This window comes from Eptatretus burgeri, chromosome 2, assembly GCF_056783735.1.
Source record: "Eptatretus burgeri isolate ZD-2024b chromosome 2, Ebu_testis_v1, whole genome shotgun sequence".
NCBI classification, from domain to species: Eukaryota; Metazoa; Chordata; class Myxini; order Myxiniformes; family Myxinidae; genus Eptatretus; species Eptatretus burgeri.
The window spans coordinates 154,652,742-154,670,605 of record NC_140962.1 but is presented as its reverse complement, the minus strand read 5'-3'; the positions used below and the strand labels follow the sequence as shown (position 1 = coordinate 154,670,605).

At 46.2% G+C, this 17,864-nt stretch overlaps 1 protein-coding gene and 1 long non-coding RNA gene across 4 annotated transcripts in view; one reads left to right on the top strand and one right to left on the bottom strand.

The window, feature by feature from the left end:
• LOC147033633 (NACHT, LRR and PYD domains-containing protein 12-like) overlaps positions 1–3,801 on the bottom strand; it is a 60,687-nt gene extending 56,886 nt beyond the window's left edge. The window contains exons 1-2 of one of the 3 annotated variants that reach the window (XM_085871689.1): positions 3,234–3,801; positions 1,525–1,916 (exon numbers count right to left, since the gene is read on the bottom strand). In XM_085871689.1, the coding sequence (XP_085727815.1) occupies positions 1,525–1,879 (355 nt within the window). In that variant the 5' untranslated portion in view covers positions 1,880–1,916; positions 3,234–3,801. The remainder of the gene's footprint in view (positions 1–1,524; positions 1,917–3,233) is intronic. The other 2 variants (XM_085871687.1, XM_085871686.1) reach the window with 2 other exon arrangements.
• The window catches only part of LOC147033632 (uncharacterized), a 73,562-nt gene extending 68,289 nt beyond the window's left edge, over positions 1–5,273 (top strand). The window contains exon 3 of the long non-coding RNA XR_015055577.1: positions 3,922–5,273. This is a non-coding gene — a long non-coding RNA (uncharacterized LOC147033632). The remainder of the gene's footprint in view (positions 1–3,921) is intronic.
• Positions 5,274–17,864: the final 12,591 nt, after the last annotated feature.

Here is a 17,864-nt window from a genome sequence, read left to right as displayed (position 1 = left end):
CTCTTGTAGTTTGGTTATCCTGCCTTTACAAACAAATGATCTTGAGAAATCCTGTCATAGGCATTAAAAAAATTTGAAAACCTGGATAATGTCACCTGTCTTGCATCGATAATTCAGCGAATGTATGCCTGATCTCAACCCTTTCTAGTTTATCTGCGTTACAAACAAATGCAGGACCCCATGTCGGGTAACTTTATTCAAGCACAGATCTCACAAGGAATGGAATAACAAGGTAAACGTGTCTGCACTACATCAGATCACGTATGGGAGCATGCTGCGGAATAGCACATCGCTGCGTCCATTTTCCGCCGGTACTCCAGGGCCTCCGTCTGGCCATATCCCAGGCAGATGCCTGGCCCATCCCGATCTCCATGAGATGCTGATCAACCTGCTGCAGCCACAAGGCACATGGTTCCCCCGTTGGCCTTCATTCACAAGGCTCCCTCACTGAGAGAATTTCTTCATGATAACGAAGTGATTCTGCACACTAAGGTGGCCGAAGGCTCGTTTTATCATCCCCAAGTTTCTGTTGGCCTTGTTTACAGTTGCAGCAACATGCCTGTGAAACTGAAGATCCTTTTCTCTAATGATCACAAGATCTGTTTCTTCTTGCACAGGTTCCATCATGAACCTCCGCCATCTTCGAAGATGGATGGAGGTTACTGTTTGCACCACTTTCTGTTTGTTTGTTTGTTTGTGAACAGTATTACGGAAAAACTCCTCGACGGATTTCGACGAAACTTGTTGGGGGGGGTTAGGTATGGTCCAAGGATCATGCCATTAAATTTTGGACTTGGTACCCCCCGCCAAAAAAAAAAATTTAGAGAAAATTTTTTTTTTTTTTTTGCATTTCTACATGTTTTAAGTGATTTCCAACCCCCCCCCCCCCAATAAAAAAATAGAGAAATTTTTTTTTGCATTTTTACATGTTTTAAGTGATTTCCAACCCCCCCCCCAAAAAAATGTTAGAGAAAAGAATTTTTTTTTTTTTTTTTGCAATTTTACATGTTTTAAGTGATTTGCAACCCCCCCCCAAAAAAAACTTGTTACCCCCCAAAAAGAATTTTTTTGCATTTCCACATGCTTTAAGTAATTTCCAACCCCCCCCAAAAAAATTGTTAGAGAAAAAAAATATTTTGCAACTTTTTTTTCAACTAATTTTCGATTTTTTTGGCATTTCTACATGTTTTAAGTGATTTCCAACCCCCCCCCCCCCTCACAAAAAATGTTGGAGAAAAGAACTATAACTCAGCACTGTTGACATCATATTTAATGAATAAGATATAAGGTTCACTTGAGTGACCCAGCAGTATTGGCGGCGGAGGTTTTGCACTCTCCAGAGTGCTCCCCCTCTAGTTTGATTATGCATTAATACATCTCCTCACTGTTGCCATTGATGGAGCGCTCTTCATTCATGAGCATTAAATGCAGCTGCCAAACAGATCCTCCATGGTGTGCACAGTTATGAACATTTTGATTGAAATGTTTTTTGTTTTACTTGTAAATGTAAACTCGAGAACTTACCGTGAACAAATGTTTCTTCTCTTTGTGGATCCATCACTTTTACCCCGTGTGGGTAATCCATGATCCAGGTACCCAAACGAGGGTATGAGCCGAGAAGGAGGTGAAGTATATTCAGAAAGATCTTCACAGACTCTTCACCTTTTCCCTCCACGATATCCAGGCATTTGCGGATTTTGTCTGCATTCGATTTTTCACCTGCGAGTTTGTCGCCATCCTCAATGCTGAGAACTCCTCTTGCTTTGGCTTCATCAAAAGCTTTGGAAGGATCGTACATCAACGCCTCGATTATGTTTGGTCTGTTTTCTCTCAGCAGTTTCTCATCCATATCCTCCCTCGTTTCATCCTCAGAAGACATGTTTACATCAAGAGCAAACAAAGTAGTCTTCTGTCATCTGAAGTAAAGGAAAACAACGACAACTGCAACAAAGATAAGACCATCAAAAATATTTTAAAATCTCATTCAGATCCATAACATCAGTCAAACAATTTTTAAGCATCTAGAGATTAATCGTTACCCAGTTATCCCTGAAGTTTAACCGTTCAGACATTAACGATACATAAAACATGAAAACAACTAGAACGGCACTCGTAGCGCACATCGTCCCTTCTCGTGCTTTCATTCTGAACAAAAATACCATCGTTAACTGAACACGCCACTATTATGGCCCATATACCCGTATCATCCATGCACCCTATTAAGACACATAGTTTCTTGGCATGGGTTATGAACGTCATAAATCTAATTCTTCACTCACATCTGGTCATAGATCAGATATATGAAGTTTCAGATTTTCGAACAAGGATTTCAATTCAACCAATTATGGCTGAAATACCACTTCACCGTTGATGCCATCGTTATTACGTGATATACCCCCATGGGGAGTTGACGAAGCATGACAAGTTTCAATTTTTTTGTCGAGCGGTTTCGGAGAAAATGATGTCCAAATTTTTCCCTTCAACTGAATATGGCTACTATACCGTGTGACCTATGATGTCAGAGACAGCAAAAGATATTCTCCGTGGGCATCGAGTCCCTCCTGTGTTGAAAGTATTGCATCGATCGGACAAGCGGTCGCATAGAGAACCATTTTTAAAGCAAAAATATATAGACGTGGACAAATACACACACACACACACACACACACACACACACACACACACACACACACACACACACACACACACACACACACACACACACACACACACACACGGGCATTGCAATCGTCTTGACAGAATTGCAAAACGGCAAAATTGACAGACCTAAAACAGCCCATTTGTAATGCTTGTTCTTTTCAGATGGCCTAACTCAAAATTGGTTCAAGCTCAGAACTTGGTTTGAACAATTGTCTATGCATTTTAAAGTGGAATGGTCCATGACCGTGGTACTCAAATTTTTCATCACTTAAAAGGATTCCACAAAGTCGGCAAAGCTGTATACCTACGTGTACGGCAATGAAAGCCGAAGAGAGGGTGGGAGGGATAACGCCTGCCAACTAACCTGGTGGGAGTGGGCCCATGAGGACACAATAGGGGACTTTCAAAATCATGGAATTCATCCCAGAATGCTATACGTGAATACACAGAAACCACAAGCAACAGCGGCCATCGGGGCATGCTCAAACACATTGTGTTTGTGAGATAAGGATTGCTTGTTGAAATGGCTCACAAAACTTTAAAAATAAGTCAAAAAATACTTGGAAAAGTACCTGAGAGAAAGGGGTGTGCCTCTGCACAATGAAAGAGTTGGAGAACCTTCTCAGCTCACCGACAGGGCTGAGATCTTGCAGCTAGCTGCCTGTACTGCAAACTCACAATGATGTGGACTGGTGCAAGGCCCAAAGAACTGTGGACAGATGCGTGCTACCCAAACGTTCGACAACAGCTGCCAGTGAGTAGAATCTGAACCTTGCGGGAGCGCCTCCTGTGAACATGGCAGGTTTGGTGATTTAATTAATGGACGTCTGCTGTGGAAGAGAAGAGACTGTGTGTCATTACCAACAAAATGATGGTTACCAACTCTTCAACAAAAGACATCTTCACAAAGTGAATATACACAAAACTTGTATCAGCTATATTCATGTGAGAACCTGAGGGACGCACCAATCTAGTTTGGGTGTTTCTTATCAGTTATGGGAAGGTCACATCTGGGGCTTGAGAATGCACAGGGTAAGTTTAAAATCAACTTTTAAAACGATTATTTTTACGATTAATCATGTTGGAGGTGGTTGTTTGTGGTGGTGGGGGAGTTGGAGCTGTGAGGTCTGTTATAAATGGGTTTTTTTGTTTGGTCCTGGGGCCACAAGAGAAATTATATGAAAGTTTTGCATCTGTTGCTGCTAGCGCGTGTATATAAGGGAAATAGTGTGCTAAAATTTGTGGTGTGTGTGTCCCCAGAAATGTATACAGTGCCCTCTGGAGGTATGTGCAAAAAATTGTGGTCACCCAGAAGAAATCTCTGAAACATCTCCATCCAGACTGTCCAACCTCTGAGCTCTGGCTGGCTGGGCAGGACGGGGTAGCACTTCAACAGAAGCAGAGCCATAATTGGCATGGTTCAGCACTCACCTTCTGGCCCCGAAAGCCCTATGGTCTTGGGGTATCTTCTGCATTCTCACTGCTTTTAGTTACTATTTTAAAACTGTTTCAGTCAGTAATTTAACCTGGTGTTGGCTTAATGGTTAAGGCGGCTGGGTTAAGATCTAAGGGTCTTGAATTTCAACCCCTGTCATGGCGTTTAATAACACCAGGTGGGTTGACTCAGCCCATCATTCTTCCAAGGTTGACAAAATGAGTACCAGCTTCTTGGAAACAGGGGGCACTACATCAGCGGCACAGCCACACTCCCAGCAATTATGCAACCAGCAGCCATAGGCTGCATCTATAAAAAAAAAAAAATGTCAGCGTGTGCCTGTCATTCCGTCCGTCCGTCGGTCCGTCCGCCGGTCCATCCCTCAGTCTCCTCCATAACTCAAAAATCATTAAACCTCGTGGCCCCAAACATTGCATGGATATTACAGAAACTCCAAGGTGATGCATGAATGAAAATTTGTTGTTTGGGTTAATTTAAACACACCTTGTGAAGATAATTTAGGGCTGCTCATCACGAAAAACCAAAATAAGCTTTGCCAAGATGGTGGCATGCCATCTTGGTCAGCTATCTGTCAGCTCACAAGAGTCTTAAGCCGCCATTTTTTTGGGCCTACTCAACAATGCCTTGGCTTGGAACAGGCCGCAGTGATTTCTTAACGAGAGTTATTTTCCCCACTTTCCTCACTTATATCATCGAATGCCTCTCATCATCATACTTATGCTGGATACACTGCAATGCTTATAAATGCCCGGAGACGCAAGTGTTCGTGGCTTTATTTAATTTCCGCACATACCATAACCTCGAGAATCTCTTAATCTAATCCGAATTTCAATTTTAACTCCAGAATTGAACTTAGCAGCAGTTCCGAGTGTTCATTTGCCGAATTCGGACATTGCTTGGGCATTTTCAGGTGCACGGGATTGCTTGCTTGAGTGCTCAAGCCACTTGTCGAGCACTGACCAAGCTGTTTGGTGGTTCGCGACAAAGCCAACAGAAATATCAAGTAAGACCCGTTGCTTCGCTGATGGAAATAAAAATTCACTTTCACCCTTTAAAAATCGTGTGAATAAATTATTGAAATATCAGCTGCATCTTCGTATTCTTTTCTCACCTGTGTTGCATAAAACTCAACCTGCTTTGTGATGCTTTAAAGGGCAGTGAGTAATCAGCGTTTTCTGAAACAAAGCGATATGAGAAACGGGAATGAGACTCACCTTATTATTGGAGAAGAAGAAAAATAAGAAGAGGGAGGTGGAAAAAGAAGAAGAAGAAGAGGAGGAAGAAGAAGAATAAATAATAAGATGGCGGAAGACATTTTCCACGTGGCTTTATACAGAACACAGCTTGGTTAAAAAGAAAACGTTAGTGCTTGGGTGTGTTTTATCACCACGGTAATGCCATGGTGCACTGCCTACTCTGGAATCACACTTCCTCTCCTTGCCCTTCCGCTGCCTTCCCCTCCCCTCATACTACAATTTCCCTCCCCTCCCCTCCCGTCACACTGCCTCCCCCTCCCCTCAAGCTGCCTACACCTCCCCTCCCATCGCCCTGCCTCCCCTCCCCGCCTACCCCTCCCCTCCCGCTGCCTCCCCTCCCCTCCCATCACGCTGCCCCCTCCCCTTGCTGCCTCCCCATTCTGTCCCCACCCCTTGTGCTGCCTTCCCATCCCCTCATGCAGCCTCCCCTGCCCTCTGCCGAATCCTCCCCTACCCTCACCATGCCTAACCCTCCCCTCTCCTCATGCTGCCTCCCTCTCCCCTCCCCTCACACTACCTTCCCCTCTCCTCCCCTCACACGGCCGCGTCGGCCCCTAGTGCTGCCTCACCCTCCCCACGTGCGGCTTCGCTCCACTCCCCTCATGCTGACTTCTTCTCTTCTCCCCTCACGCTGCCTCCACTCCTTCCCCTCACGCTGCCTCCACTCCCTCCCCTCTCACTGCCTTTCCTTCCCTCCCCTCATCCTGCCTTCCCCTCCTCCTGCTGCATTCCCTCACCTCCTGCTGCATTCCCTCCCCCCTGCTCGTGCTTCCTTCCCATCCCCTCCCCTCTCACTGCCTTTCCCTCCCCTCCCCTCATCCTGCCTTCCGTTCCCCTCCCCTTGCGAAGCCTTCTCTGGGTTGTGTGCAGGTGTTGTTTGATATGACCCATTTGAACATGCTGTTTTACCGGATCCATTTCGTTCAATCTTTTACTCATGCCCACATAAAGGGAGCATCCCCCCCCCCCCCACCACCCCCTGATTTCCCTCAAGTTCCCCGATCAATGGCATGTCCTGAAAACCCCCTTCCCCTCCCCACTACCCTTCTCTCTCCCCCATCCTCCTCGCTCCCTTCCCCCTTCCAGAGTGTAAAACGACAGGTGGTGAGGTCTCGCTCTCCCCCCTTTGTCACCCCCTTTCTTCACTCCCCTCCCCTTTATTCATTCCCCTACCCCCTTTCTCGCTCCCCCTTCTTCATTCTCCTCCCCCTATATTTACTCCCCCACCCCTCCTCGCTCCCCCGTCAGCGAAGCAACTGGTTGTATTTGCTCGTCTATCTCATTGATGGCAAGTGACACGGATTTCACGCGTTTGACCCAATTTGTTTGTGTGAGCCCACAGATGACCCGGATTTCACGCGTTTGACCCGATTTGTTTGTGTGAGCCCACAGATGACCCAGATTTCACGCTGTTGACCCGATTTGTTTGTGTGAGCCCACAGATGACCCGGATTTCACGCGTTTGACCCAATTTGTTTGTGTGAGCCCACAGATGACCCAGATTTCACGCGTTTGACCAGATTTGTTTGTGTGAGCCCACAGGTGACCCGGATTTCACGAGTTTGACCCAATTTGTTTGTGTGAGCCCACAGATGACCCGGATTTCACGAGTTTGACCCAATTTGTTTGTGTGAGCCCAGAGGTGACCCGGATTTCACGTGTTTGACCCGATTTGTTTGTGTGAGCCCACAGGTGACCCGGATTTCACGCGTTTGACCCGATTTGTTTGTGCGAGCCCACAGATGACCCGGATTTCACGTGTTTGACCCGATTTGTTTGTGCGAGCCCACAGATGACCCGGATTTCACGCGTTTGACCCGATTTGTTTGTGTGAGCCCACAGATGACCCGTTTTAGTATCATCAAAACTCGAATTGGATGGAATGTTCGATCCATCTCAAAAACGCAATGTTTCCCTTCCATTCCACTCTCAAGGATTGACACACACAGACTGTTAGACCTGGGATGCATTCAGTCATCAAGTTTCAGGGAGAGTGCTCACCAAGTGGCTTATGCACCATTCGACACTGTTGATAAGGAACGGCTGGCTTGGCAAGCGATAGCAAGCTTCTTATCTCCACCACCCAAGGTGAAGGAGGTTATGTTTTTACCACTCTCTGTCTGTTTGTTACTTGGCAAAAAAAAACATTTGACAAGTATGTTGATACTTGACAAGTATGTGTTTGTTTGTCTGTCCGCTCGCCTCCAGCCCAAACCGCTCAACCGACAGTTTTGAAATTTTCAGAGATTAATGTCACCGACCCTACGATCACCGAAGTTTCGTAAAATTCAGTCAAACAAAAAGGTCTACATGGGCCAAGAGGCCAAATTTTATAAAATCCTCAAATTTCATCCGATTGACTTGGAATTTGAAGAGAACTTGCATATCAGGTCGCTGAATTCAAACACCTATTAATTTTGAGATCAACATAGGTCAAAAGGCCAATTTTGGCCAAATTTTCCAAAATCCTCAATTTTCATCCGATCGACTTGAAATTTGAAGAGCATTTGCACATCAGCTCACCAAAATCAACCACCTAATTTTGAGGTTAACATCACCCAAATTTCTAAAATCCTCAATTTAAATCGGAATTAACTTGCAATTTGAAGAGCATTTGTACATCAAGTCACTGAATTCAACCACCTAATGATTTTGAGGTAAACATAGGCCAAAAGGTCGACATCGGTCAATAGGCAAATTTTCTAAAGTCCTCAATTTTCATCCGATTGACTTGAAATTTGAAGAGCATTTTCATGTCCGGTCGCTGAATTCTAACACCTATTAATTTAAAGGTCAAAAGGTCAACGCAGGTCTAATTTAAAAAAAAAAAATGATAGATAGGCCCAAAAACTAAATATATCTCAAAAAGTTGTGGATGAGTTGAATAGGTGACGAGAACAAGCGGATTGGATTTTGATTCGGATCCAGCCCATCAATGGGATACAAAACGTGAACTGTTCTACCTGGCAGAGGTTACCACTCCACCGAGTGCCCTTCGAGTTGATAATGGAACACACCCGTGGTCTGTTCGGTTCCCAAGCAGCCAGCGTTTTCTTGGGGGTGCTTGCTTGATTACTTAAGCCACTTGGCAAGCGCTCTACGTGCCGATTGGTCATGGAACACACACACACACACACACACACACACACACACACACACACACACACACACACACACACACACGGAGTGGCCTGCAGCCGACATGCAACGCATCTATCCCTCGAGTCAATTGGCTGTGTGATGTCATGAGCTTTCTCTCACCGAAAGGCACGTAACCATCGTCCAGAAATCCAGGTGTGTGTGTGTGTGTGTGTGTGTGTGTGTGTGTGTGTGTGTGTGTGTGTGTGTGTGTGTGTGTGTGTGTGTGTGTGTGTGTGTGTGTGTGTGTGTCATATCCAGCTGATGGAAAATCTCATAGAAGCTTCGATCTCCATCGGAGAGTTCTCGGGAGAAAATTTGTTGATTCCCCAAATATTTGTCCATTTCAATTCAAACGGCTCCAATTCCCATTTCTCTGTCATTGTCAAACAAGGCACAAGGACAAACGCTGCGCCAAGCAGGACTCACCTGATATAATCGCTCCAAACTTCACCTCCTGCTCGTCCCAAGTGCAAATCTCCAAACCTCTGTGCCCACCTTTTGGAAGAGACGGTTGTGATGTCAAATTCCATAAATGAACAGACACAGGGTCACGTGCTCTCCTGTGCGTGTTTGTTCAAATCCTGGACAAGTTACAACAGGGGGGAGGGGTACATCATGGATCACGCCTTCCTTCGGATCATTGTCTAAAGCCGGCTGTCCAGTCTGCATTTACCGGTGCAATTTATAGATGCTACGATATCTCACAAGGTGTAGGCTATTGTGTGCCGGTAACATGGCTAAACTCTTTACAGAGTATAAATGTGATGTTATGTGAGGTTATTTATTTAATAAACGTTGGTAACAGTTCCACAATGAACGAAGCACAGGAAAACATCATTCAAACCATCACGCCTGCAGAAAATCCCCTCTTCGTACTTATCCTAACCCAAACACAAACTCAAAAACCCCAACCCTAAAACCAAACACCCAAACTCCCAAATCCTATTCTCAACCCCCCATCGGACACTCTTCATACTCTCTAACCTGTCTGGCATGTGGTGCTGGTTGTACTGGTGATGTGTTGGTAATGGTGGTACCGATTCTGGTGGTGGCTATTGTAGTTGTCCTGATGATGCTTGTTGTGCTGATTGTGGTGGTGGTTGTGATGCTGGTGTTAAATGCGACTGTATGCCCCTTCGGTATAACGAAAGCTCACGTGAGAAACATTCGTGTCAAAGGAAATGGAGGAAGTCTGGTTCGGAGTGGAGGAAGTTTGAATAAGGATATTGCATTGCTGTGTTGAATGACTGGGCACAACTTTGAGGTTGTGGGTCCATTGATGTTGGGTAATTGAGTCATTTACTGATGTGTACCTGTGACCGGGGCTGTGGACCCACCGTTTGCAGAGGTTCTGGGCTGAAAGGATCGAAATCTCGATGAAGAACGGTGCCCAGCTGATGATCCAGGCAGTTGGGAAATCAGTTAATTGTTTATAAGTTAAGGTTATAACTTCAAATAAAATAACTTTTGTAAGAACTTACCAGTACGTAACATATATCTGTGTTTGTGTGTTTTGTTTAAAGGAAGCATTATGTCACAAGGGCTTGGAGCAGGATGCGATTTGATGGGAAAGGGGGGGGGGGCACTGCACCGGCACTACACCTGAAATTGGTGGGATAAATTTCCCCCTCTAAAGATCTTGTATTAATGATGAATGAATCAGTGAACATTTAACGTCTGATATTTTAAAAAAGATAAATGCACGCTGCATCTTTTTTGAGCACGAACTGATTTAAAAAATCATGTTCTAACCACACAAACAGGATAAGATCAGTAGGACATCGTGATAACCATGGTAATAAAAAAAACAAGTAATGGAGTTTGGTTTAACTGGATCCGGATCATGTTGTTAAAGTGCATGAAATGGATCAGATGGGATTCCACTTATCATGCAGTTAGTATCATCTCAAAATCATCTCACAAAACTTCATGTATCGAAGCATTGGGAATTACCCTATATATATATATATATATATATATATATATATATATATATATATATATATATATATATATATATATATATATATATATATATATATATATATATCTGTCTAAAAAGAGTCGGGACTGACTTCACAGAAATTGTATTCCAAAAAATATATTGAAATCACAGCTTGTCCCCTTCAAAATCGTTTCCCTCCAGTCTCAAACACTTGTCCATCTTCTTCGATGCACCCCTGGAAGGCTTCTTCTGGAATCCTGCGGAGCTTCATGGTCATGGCCCTTTTGATGGCCTCGACATCAGGAAATCGGGTCCCCTTGATCACCCCCTTGAGCTTGGGGAATATGAAAAAAATCACAAGGGGCCAAGTCTGGTGAACACGGGGGTTGCTCCAGAGTTGGCAGGTTCCTCTCTGCCAGAAACTGTTGGATTCTCAGGGCACTGTGAGCAGGAGCATTGTCATGGTGGAGCACCCAGGCATTGTTCGCCCACAGATCCCTCCTCTTGTCCCGGACTGATCTCATGAGGCGCCAGAGGATCTCCTTGCACACGTATTGATGAATTGTTTGACCCCGTGGTAGAAACTCGAAGTGGACGATGCCCTTGATGTCAAAAAATGCGATGAGCACCACCTTGACCTTCGACTTAGACATCCTTGCTTTCTCTGGTCTTGGTGATGCCGGACCTTTCCACTGATGACTCTGCTGTTTGGTCTTGGGATCGTATTCGAATATCCACGATTCATCGGCAGTAATGACTCTCCCGAGCAGGTCTGGATCGTCCTCGAGGCGCTCGATAATGTCTTGACAGACAGTGACTCTTTGCTGTTTCTGGTCCTCGGACAACAGCTTGGGGACCATCTTTGCGCACACATTGCGCATTTCGAGATTTTCAGTGATGATGCTCCAGACAGTGTCCTTGTTGATGGAAAGATGGAAAGTACAACTTCCTGTCTAACTATACTTGTACTACTTTGTCAGACCAATGAAGAAAAGAACAACCGAGACAGATTGGAAATAACAACTAATCATTCTTTATTTACACACGCAATCAATCATTTAAAAGCGAGTAATTACAAACAAGAAAGAAAAAGGGCACATCAGAACAAATTTAACCATACACGTATTCTTCCTTGTACAATCTTACTTACCCAAGAGTCACATGGCCATCATTCAAATCAGGGGAGAAGAGGATGAGAAGAAGAACTTGAGAAGAAAAGAAAAGTAAAATATGGAGAAAACGAAAGTTGGGTCTTTGCTTAGCCTCATCTAATTAGCCTAATCAACTCAGATCATCATGATCATTTTGGTGCATCACATTCCACATCAGAACACTCCAGTAGAACTCCATAAAAAAAATGCCACACACACACACACACACACACACACACACACACACACACACACACACACACACACACACACACACACACACACACACACACACACACACGTACGGATCTGGAAACCATTTGCACTCAACATACAGATGTCCCAAAAGTTAGTTATGTCGTTAAGTATGTGTGTAGTAAGATCCCTTTCCTTTTGTCTAGTGGGAGAATCAAAGGCATGCGTTGCTATTTCTTTTTAGTTGGGTTATTACATCTTTACATCCAACAAACCCTCCAACGAATAACCAACAACCATTTCATTCCGCATCACGATCCACTACCCACCCGTCTTGTGGGTCTTAAAGGGTCTTCAAGAGTCAAAGGGGTCTCAAGGGTCAAAAGGTACGTTCCAATTCTATGTAATTAATTAATAGACTGTAATCAATAGACAAACACACACACACACCTCATCCATCTGTAGTCGAAGATATCTCCCTCCCCCATTCTCAAGACAGAAGTGGAAGAAAAGAAAAGAAATACTTTGTTGAGTTGAAATATAATATGCACCTTGCATCATTATTGAACTGTTTATATCTGTTGAATTTTGGAAAAAAAAAAGTTGAGCTGTATAAAATATTGTGACAGCCACGGCCCATTCCAGTTACCCAGTTCGAGTTCCGCGGGTTGTGTCAAAATGACCGCAACCACCAGCTAAGTCCACAGCACTGAGCAAGTTCCCAGACCCGTTTGTTACATTACAATACTGGTTGGCACCGTGTAATTAACCGAGAGATGCGCCTATAAACGCTTGCAACCTTCCTAATCTGGCCAAATAACCATAAATCCCGAGTGCGTCCTTAACCGGATGAGCTGGCTGGCCTAACGACACTGAAATCACGAAATGAGACCACCACAATTGTCATAAATCAGGGCCCTGGAGGGCTCAGAAAACGACTTCTTGGTTCGGAGGGCCCACGACGTGTCTTTTTGGCTTATGTGGCTCACAAACACGTCATTTTGGCTCACAAACGAGTGACAACGCAGCAGGTCGCATGGCGAACTGAAGGTATATTGGCAAGACTGGAAGGCAAGGTGGCAAGGCTGGCTGGCAAAGGACGTTCAGGTGAGTGGCTGCAGATGGTATAAGCCAACAAGAGTGTGTGGTCGGCAGCAGGTAGGCTGGCTTATACCATCTCATCTCATTCCGACCTGCCCAACTAATCCCTCTACTCTATACAAGCTCCTGCACACTAAAACCCTCTGAAATAGTCTATCCCTCCCAGGACCCAATAATCAAAAAGCTAAACTATCTCCTGGGAGGAAGATCAAGGCACGCATGGTGACAATAAACAATGACGTGGCGGTGCTCACAAAGCTCGCCAGCAAAGCAACTTGATGGGGGCTATGCCTACACTGATTCGAACAATTTGGGATGCATTGGGTCCACTCAACATCCAATTACCCACTATGTTTCACTCCGGCGGCTGCAGACATCAACAATGTTGCAAAGGGGGAGCATCTCAAACTATCCTAACATCATCAAAAACATGATCTCTTTAACTTTAACGCCCCTTTAATATGGTTCTTCGTCAAAAAAATTTTAACTGCAACCCCACATGATGGTGCTCTACAAAGTTTGTGTCTTGCTTTCCAATTTTCTCTTTGTGCCTTTGCACAATTTTGTGGCAGGGCTATGTGGCTTCATCTGCAGGCTCCCCGCTGGACTCAAATGTGACTGCTCCTCGCTAAAAAAATTTCCCCTCTCCCCTTCCAGTGTACTCCCTGGCACGTAACACCTCAGCTCCACTCTCAGCGTACCCAGGCCCACAAATCTGAATGTCCCTCAGAGCCCATAGCCTGCTCCAGGTCAGCTTACTCCCAGCATCCAGAGTGCACCCTCCTCAGCTCCAGTGATATATTGATATACCGGTTATATCGGTATAATTTTTCATAGCGATATACCAATATTGGAAATTTGAATGTCCTGGTATACGGAAAAAGTCGTTATTAAATAAATAGATAAATCGGTATACCACCAACAAATCGAAGAAACGAGTTTACAATCCTCAAACACATGATATAAATATCAGAAGAAGACAACTCAAACTTCTTTACTTATAAAAGGAGCTGCAAAAGACAACTTCAATTTTTCCAACGATCTCATAGCACACTCCGAAATCAGTGTACAGTAAAAATAGGCAAACAGCAAAGCAACAGGTAGAGGTATCTGCTGAGAGTTGTCGTAATCCTGCATGTTTGGTGGCTTTTGGATATTGGTTGGTCATCATTGGATCCGGAGACAGGATGGTGATGGGATTTGGGAAGCTTCATTCGTTATAAAAGCAGTCCTTTTTATGGCCCCATAACTTACCTTTTTTCAGGTGGAAGGTCGTGCAAAGCATCCTCTTCGGATTGATCATCTCCTCTATTAACCGGGTCAAAATCCTGCGTCTGATGGAATTTTCTTTTTAGCAGTTAGGACAAAAAGACGAATAAACAGCAACTTTACCTGGCTTCATGGAACGTACTGCCATGTCTAGTGGGTCTAACCCCATTCCTGGATGGATGCCAAAGCTTCTCCCTTAAAATGCTTACAACAGAGACTCCAAAATTGATGTGGGCGCAGGGAGGGGGCACAATGGTGGAGGGTTGATCCACCCAGGAGGAGCACAGCACAAGGGAGGGGGGTGGTTTCTACATGAACCCCACTATAGATACACAGTTACAGTTTCTTAAAAGGAATACATTTAATAAAAAAAATAACAAATATTTACAAAGGACAATAATTCAAAAGGGTAATGATAATAATAATAATAATAATGAAATAATAAATCCTAAAGTTGAGGCACCTTTCACACAAACTCAAATACAGACTACGGGAACACAAAATGAAAAGAAAACCCCTCCTTTCAAGCATTGTTGTACTTAACTTGGCCTGGAGCTGGTCTTTGTGGAACTGGAATAGTGGCGCTCCGATGGCTCTTTTATTCGCACAGACACGCACAAAAATGGTGCTTATCTTGTAGCAGGACAAACGCAGGCCAGGCAATCCGAGCGGCACTCAACACCAAAGGTCAGAGCCCCAGTGTAATGGCTTCATGTGCTAATCGTCCTCACCGACCAAACCAAGAGCCAAAGGCCAGCGTCTTGCTTCAACACGCGAGCCAAATCACATCAACATGAAGACATCATTTAACTTCCGGTTCCGGGTTTGGAGCATCGGCAGGTCTCCTTCAGGGCTCTCTGCTGTCAATCTCAAAGTTAACTTTCCGGTCGTTATCTGTCCCGTTATAACTGTTTATTTTCTTACGTGCGCATTACTCTGTGTTCCTAGTTTGGTTTTGGTTCAAATATCGTGCTATTTTGTGAGTTTTCGTCGACCTTGTCTTATCGAGTACTTGAGGCCTACCCCATCATTCCCCTCGGTGTACGATCGTGTTCAATTGTATTTTCTCTCCATTACCTTCAATTTCTATCTTCCCCACTTTCCCAACGTCCCCCATCCCTTCCAACTAAACACTCTATTTCTTGTCTTAAATCAACAAAACAAATACTACCTTTCTCCTTGCACACTCACAAGTCTCGATTCTTCTTTTTTGTTTGCTTCTTGAGGGTTTAATGGTGCTGTCAGAGCCAGGAAGCTCTATCCACGCCACGCACCAGAATCTGATCAAACTCGCCTACAGCCATAGCCCAACAGCCACCCTGTAAGGATTCCAGCGCCTGCAATGCCGAAAATGAGTCCGAGAGGATAACTGCACTAAGAGGATTGAACTCGATTATCCATTCCATAGTAAGGACGATTGCAAATAGTTCCATCGAAAAAACTGAAACATGGTCGGTTAACCGAAAAGCCCTGACCACACGGATGTCCGGGATACATGATGAGGCCGAAGGAGAGAGAGGGAGGTGTTTTGAGAGGGGCATCATCGAGATTGAGAGGAACATCATCGGGAGATTGAGAGGGGCATCCTCAAGAGATTGAAAGAGGGGCATCATCGAGAGAGGGCATCGTCGAGAGAGGGACATCATCGAGAGAGGGCATCTTCGAGAGAGGAGCATCGTCGAGAGAGGGGCATCGTCGAGAGAGGGGCATCGTCGAGAGAGGGGCATCGTCGAGAGAGGGGCATCGTCGAGAGAGGGGAACCGTTGAGAGAAGGGCATCGTCGAGAGAGGGACATCGTCGAGAGAGGGACATCGTCGAGAGAGGGACATCGTCGAGAGAGGGGCATCTTCGAGAGAGGGGCATCGTCGAGAGAGGAGCATCGTCGAGAGAGAGTCCGTCGAGAGAGGGACATCGTCGAGAGAGGGGCATCTTCGAGAGAAGCATCGTCGAGAGAGGAGCATCGTCGAGAGAGGGGCATCGTCGAGAGAGGGGCATCGTCGAGAGAGGGGCATCCTCAAGAGATTGAAAGAGGGGCATCATCGAGAGAGGGCATCATCGAGAGAGGAGCATCGTCAAGAGAGGAGCATCGTCGAGAGAGGAGCATCGTCGAGAGAGGAGCATCGTCGAGAGAGGAGCATCGTCGAGAGAGGAGCATCGTCGAGAGAGGAGCATCGTCGAGAGAGGGGCATCGTCGAGAGAGGGGCATCGTCGAGAGAGGGGCATCGTCGAGAGAGGAGAACCGTCGAGAGAAGGGCATCGTCGAGAGAGGGACATCGTCGAGAGAGGGACATCGTCGAGAGAGGGACATCGTCGAGAGAGGGGCATCTTTGAGAGAGGAGCATCGTCGAGAGAGGAGCATCGTCGAGAGAGAGTCCGTCGAGAGAGGGACATCGTCGCGAGAGGGGCATCTTCGAGAGAGGAGCATCGTCGAGAGAGGAGCATCGTCGAGAGAGAGTCCGTCGAGAGAGGGACATCGTCGAGAGAGGGGCATCTTCGAGAGAAGCATCGTCGAGAGAGGAGCATTGTCGAGAGAGGGGCATCGTCGAGAGAGGGGCATCGTCGAGAGAGGGGCATCGTCGAGAGAGGGGCATCCTCAAGAGATTGAAAGAGGGGCATCATCGAGAGAGGGCATCATCGAGAGAGGAGCATCGTCAAGAGAGGAGCATCGTCGAGAGAGAGGAGCATCGTCGAGAGAGGAGCATCGTCGAGAGAGGAGCATCGTCGAGAGAGGAGCATCGTCGAGAGAGGAGCATCGTCGAGAGAGGAGCATCGTCGAGAGAGGGGCATCGTCGAGAGAGGGGCATCGTCGAGAGAGGGGCATCGTCGAGAGAGGGGCATCGTCGAGAGAGGGGCATCGTCGAGAGAGGAGAACCGTCGAGAGAAGGGCATCGTCGAGAGAGGGACATCGTCGAGAGAGGGACATCGTCGAGAGAGGGACATCGTCGAGAGAGGGGCATCTTCGAGAGAGGAGCATCGTCGAGAGAGGAGCATCGTCGAGAGAGAGTCCGTCGAGAGAGGGACATCGTCGAGAGAGGGGCATCTTCGAGAGAAGCATCGTCGAGAGAGGAGCATCATCGAGAGAGGGGCATCGTCAAGAGAGGGGCATCGTCGAGAGAGGAGCATCCTCAAGAGATTGAAAGAGGGGCATCATCGAGAGAGGGCATCATCGAGAGAGGAGCATCGTCGAGAGAGGAGCATCGTCGAGAGAGGAGCATCGTCGAGAGAGGAGCATCGTCGAGAGAGGAGCATCGTCGAGAGAGGAGCATCGTCGAGAGAGGAGCATCGTCGAGAGAGGAGCATCGTCGAGAGAGGAGCATCGTCGAGAGAGGAGCATCGTCGAGAGAGGAGCATCATCGAGAGAGGGGCATCGTCGAGAGAGGGGCATCGTCGAGAGAGGGGCATCGTCGAGAGAGAAGCATCGTCGAGAGAGGGCATCGTCGAGAGAGAGGGGCGGGAGAGGGGCATCGTCGAGAGAGGGACATCGTCGAGAGAGGGGCATCTTCGAGAGAAGCATCGTCGAGAGAGGGGCATCGTCGAGAGAGGGGCATCATCGAGAGAGGGGCATCGTCGAGAGAGGGGCATCCTCGAGAGATTGAAAGAGGGGCATCATCGAGAGAGGGCATCATCGAGAGAGGAGCATCGTCGAGAGAGGAGCATCGTTGACAGAGGAGCATCGTCGAGAGAGGGGC